Source organism: Penaeus chinensis, chromosome 36 (genome assembly GCF_019202785.1).
Source record: "Penaeus chinensis breed Huanghai No. 1 chromosome 36, ASM1920278v2, whole genome shotgun sequence".
NCBI classification, from domain to species: Eukaryota; Metazoa; Arthropoda; class Malacostraca; order Decapoda; family Penaeidae; genus Penaeus; species Penaeus chinensis.
In genome coordinates, this window is record NC_061854.1 from 13,548,313 (window position 1) to 13,553,312 (window position 5,000).

The 5,000-nt window shown below is 37.2% G+C and overlaps 1 protein-coding gene across 1 annotated transcript in view; it reads left to right on the plus strand.

Annotated features, from left to right (window-relative positions):
• Window positions 1-5,000, plus strand: part of LOC125044835 (ionotropic receptor 21a-like) — a 12,984-nt gene that overhangs the window by 5,755 nt on the left and 2,229 nt on the right. The window contains exons 2-9 of the mRNA XM_047641794.1: window positions 457-705; window positions 2,037-2,224; window positions 2,514-2,517; window positions 2,868-2,915; window positions 3,081-3,254; window positions 3,558-3,773; window positions 4,193-4,385; window positions 4,960-5,000. The exon at window positions 4,960-5,000 is cut by the window's right edge and continues 138 nt beyond it. Coding sequence (XP_047497750.1) covers window positions 457-705; window positions 2,037-2,224; window positions 2,514-2,517; window positions 2,868-2,915; window positions 3,081-3,254; window positions 3,558-3,773; window positions 4,193-4,385; window positions 4,960-5,000 — 1,113 coding nt within the window. The remainder of the gene's footprint in view (window positions 1-456; window positions 706-2,036; window positions 2,225-2,513; window positions 2,518-2,867; window positions 2,916-3,080; window positions 3,255-3,557; window positions 3,774-4,192; window positions 4,386-4,959) is intronic.

The window sequence follows — 5,000 nt, forward strand, 5'->3', positions numbered from 1 at the left end:
GTGTGTGTGTGTGTGTACATATGTATATATGTATATGTATATCTATATCTATATATATACATACACACATGTATATGTGTATATATACATATATACATACATTGTGTGTGTGTGTGTGTGTGTGTGTGTACATATGTTATTATGTATATGTGTGTATATATACACATATGTGTATGTATATGTATATGTATATGTATACATATATACATAAATACATATATATAAACACATTACCTATCTATCTATCTATCTATCTACACATATATGTACAGTATATATGTTCATACACGTATAAACCGATAGGCAATTATCGAGAAATATATACACGCGGCAATCGAAACAATTAGTAATTACACTCACGCTAGCTTTAAGTAATACGTTTATCTTAATCTTAACTGAATCTGAATTACCATACATTAAAAATCACAATACCAAAATCCGTCCCTTCCTTTCCAGGCTGAAGGTACCAACCGCTACCTTCTCTACCTGTTGACGATGACCAGCGCCATTTTACTCGTCTCTCCTTTTCCATCTTCACCATCTTCATCGCCTTCTTCATCTAAGTCCTTCTCCTCTCTGATGAGCACCCTCTCCGTCTCAACAACATCTATTTCTCCGATCTCCGCTAACAAGAGAGAGGAGGCTGTGGTTAACGAGACGGAAGCCGGGTGTATAGTGACTCCTGAGAGGCCGAGAGTCAAGAGGGTAGGTCTATGTGGTATAGTGTAATTGTGTGGTATGTGGGGCTTCTAGTGCTATAGGGGTGGGAGGGTTGGTGTGAGTGGAAGTGAGGGTAGTTGGTTTAATTGGAGTTTGGAATGACTGGTGTGATTTGTTTAATGCGAGTTTGTAACAGTTGGTTTAATTGAGGATGATTGGTTTAACTGGAGTTTAGAATTACTGATTTTAGTGGAGTTTAGAATGGTTGGTTTATTCGGGGTTTAAGATAACTTCTTTGCTTGATGATAAAAGTAACTGGTTTAATTGGAGTCTAAAATAATTGTTTTGATCGGAGAGTAAGTGGTTTAATTGCCGTTTAGTATGAATAGTCTTACTGGAATTTATATAATGGATTCAGCTGGAGGTAAGAATAACTGATTTAGAATAACTTGCTTAATTGGAGATAAGAATAACTGGCCTTGAACACATTTGGTGTAATTGGAGATTATAATCACTGGTTTACCTGATTATAATACTAGCATCTTAACGTGTTTTCTCTTGTAATCAGACTCATACCATTCGCTGTCAACTTTTGTACAAAATTATTGCATGCTCATTTAACAGTTAACAGTTCTTTTGAAAGTTCAGATTTACCAACGCTCTATAACAGGGGTTCCCAAACTGGGGTACATGTACCCCCAGGGGTACATTTGCACGTTTCAGGGGGTACATTTGGTCTGAAGGAAACAATTACTTGCACAATACATGGTGTTGTAATCTGCACTCAGATTGCACTTTTCTCATTTTCTTTGTGTTGATTAGCACCACCTTTATTGAAATTTCGAAGAATTGGTAGTGATCCATTTATGTTGAGTTAGTGCGATGCATTAAAATAAGAATACCCGAGTTTTGTTCATTAATGTTTTGGATAATAATAATAAAAAGGTATGTATTGTATGTGCTGGATCAAAATATCAGTTACCTTAGTAATTGCTTTATTTCTGTTTTCATCATTTAAGATGCCTATGTAATCTAAACATGCAGACTTAAATAATTAAAATATTAAAATGTCCTTTTTTACTATTAAGCTTAATTTTTAGTGTTAGGGGTACATGGGAACCTATAAAAAGCCTAAGGGGTACTGAGGAACAAAAAGTTTGGGAACCCCTGCTCTATAAAGCCACGTATCGAATGGCGTAGATACACACCTCATGTTCAGATCACATACACTTTGTTTTCCTCTTTCGCAGTTAGTTACCTGTTTTAAAATCACATTTATAAAAAGACTTCGAGCCTAAAAGTCCCAATCCTGTTTCACATCCAGACCCATCACAACATATCTTCCACTACATCATAACGCCCTGATTTTATCCCAGGTGGTAGAGGAGCATGCACCAATAACAGACGACCTTGAAGCCAAGCAGTTCCATGACAAGGTGGCAGACTTGCTCGTCGCGGTGAGTGCCTCATTACAGCAGTGCGCCCTCGCCATCACTGCAGACGAGGCTTCACTCCCTTCCGTCGATCTGTTCCTCAAGAGAAGCCAGGTGAGAGGTCAGGTTGGGTGAGGAAGAACGGCAAGTTAGGATGTGTTTCTTTATGCATACATATATACAGATATTTATTTAGTACGTGTAGTTGAATTCAGTGATTGTTGGGTTATTTAGTTTAGGAAAAGATAGTTCTGTGAGATAATTAGATATATTACGTAAGTGTATGCAGTTAAATGAAATGTCGTCGTGTCAACTGAATATCGAGAACTGAAGAATAAAGTAGATATTTTAAAGAATATAACTGGTTTAAGTCTTTTTATGTCATATTGATCTGGTAAATTTCTGTAAAATGTCTTGCAGATCTGTAATTTTTTTTTCGTTCAGGAACATCGAACTGTTTAAAAACACTTTTGTTAGTCTATTCATTTGTTCATCTATCTGTATATTCATCAGTACACACACGCGCGCGCACACACACACACACACACACACACACACACACACACACATACACAGACATATATATATATATTATATATATATATTATATATATATGTGTGTGTGTGTGTGTGTGTGTGTGTATTGATTTATTCATACACACACACATATAAATATTCAGACTATCCAGACTTAACCTTCCCCTTTTTCTCTCACACATCATACCTTCATATCCCTCGGATCCAGAAGTGTTAAACGATTTTCTTTTTCGGCAGTTGTCTCCAGTAACGCTCTTTACCCTCTCTGTCGACAACGGAAATGGGGTCAGTGTTATTTATAGTTATAGCAATGAGTATGAATATCTATATCAACAAAGTACTCGTTTGCAATAGTGCTGCTTTTAATATCAAATCACTCCAAACGACTACTTTTTGGTACTAAAAAGTTTCGCGGGGATATTCATCACAACGCCCTTTTTCCTTGCGCAGGCACCGTACTCTATGATAGGCCGAGAGACATGCACTCACTATATCTTTTTAGTGAAGAATGCCAAGGCTCTCCTCCGACTTCTCGAGAGTATATTCGAGGAGGATCTCAACCTCTTGGCCAAGTTCGTCCTTGTTAGTGAGCTGAAGAAGAATGAAGTACATGGTTTTCTGAAGGTAAAGAAGGAAGGGTGTATTTAATTAAACATTTGAATATGGAACAGGGTGAGTAATATTTGATAATTACTTATATTTTTTTAGCCAATTACGTGATTTAAAGTTGGGTTTTGTACTGGAAATTAGTTGTTGATATGAGAAGACATTAATAAAAATATATAGAATATAGAACAAAGGAATGTCTTAATTTCAGACTACTCAAAATCTTATCAACATTTCCGTATGTGAACATCGACATGGGAGTTCATATTAGTGTGTATCAATACGCAATAAAATCCTTTGTCTTACCCATTTTCCTTGCAGTCCTCTCCCATTAGCAAAATGGTGAATGTCCTTCTCGCAACACCATCTTCCGGAGCAGGCGAGGTGATGCTGCATCTTTACACGCACGATTTCTTCCTCAATAACCAGAGGATCTCGTCGAAGTTCCTGGGCGCTTGGAGTAAAGTAGGTTCTTCGAGTAAAAGGAGAGATTTCGAGTGGTTTCCGGGAAAGCTGAACGATTTTTATGGATTCAAGGTGCGTGAATTTTGCCTCAGGACAAGGATACAGAAGAAAAAAAAAAATAGATAGTGGAAATATCAAACGAAAAGTAGTTTATTTAACATGCAAGTTCTCGAGAGTGTGTCGATAGGTAATATTATTTAGTTCAAGTATGATGTAAAAAAAAACAAAAAAACAAAACAAAAAAACACCGTCACCTTTCCCTTGGCGGTTTTAGAATATCAAATATATGTTTAGTAAAAAAAAAAAAAAATATATATATATATAATAACACTAAGCGCTAATTATAATAATGACGATGATGATGATGTTAATGGTGATGATGATGACAATGACTGACAATGACAATAACAATGGCAACAAAAGCGACTATGACAATGATAATGATGATAAGGATAAAAACAAAAGAAACACACTAAATTCTCTGCGCACAGTTCCGCGCAACAACCTTCAACCACCCGCCAGTGTCCATTTTTGAACCCTTGCCCGACGGGACCTACAAATACGATGGTCTTGAGGTCCGACTGCTGATGACCCTCGCCTCCGCCCTGAACTTCACGGTGGAGATCTCAATGCCACGCGACGGGGAGAAGTGGGGTGCCAGGCTGCCCAGTGGCTCTTGGACAGGTGGGTGAGGGGGCGGGGGGAGGGGGAGTGGGGTTACGCTGGATGGGGAACTGTTTCTCTTGATAGTGCATGAGGATTGTTTGCTTTGTGATGTGAGAAATGGATGAGAGGAACTCCAGTTTTTTTGTTTTTTTTATATATCATGAGTGTTATTTGTTTTATTTGATGAGAAACGGATGAGAGGAACTGTACTTGATTTTGTATGAGTATTGTTTGTTCTGTTGCATGAGAAAGGTTCTTGATATTCCACTATTATTGTTTGTTTTATTTGAAAAGAAAAGAGTGAGAGAAACTATATAAACATTACTACTGTATGAGTATTATTTGTTTTTGGATATGGCACTTTCGTAACTATATGGTGAAGGATGAATGACCAATCTTCAGGCGTTGTATAGTATCTAATAATCAGTGAGCCTTTCACACTATCTCTGGCCCATAGTAATTCAACACTTATGCAATTGTTACACTTTTCTTCAGTAAGGCATAACAAACAAACAAAACAGATGAGTTATACATATTAAATATCACTGAAATGATAACAAGAAAATAGAACTCACATCTGCAACGTCATCAGGGGCGGTTGGGGAGACGGTTCGTGGAGAAACAGACGTGTCT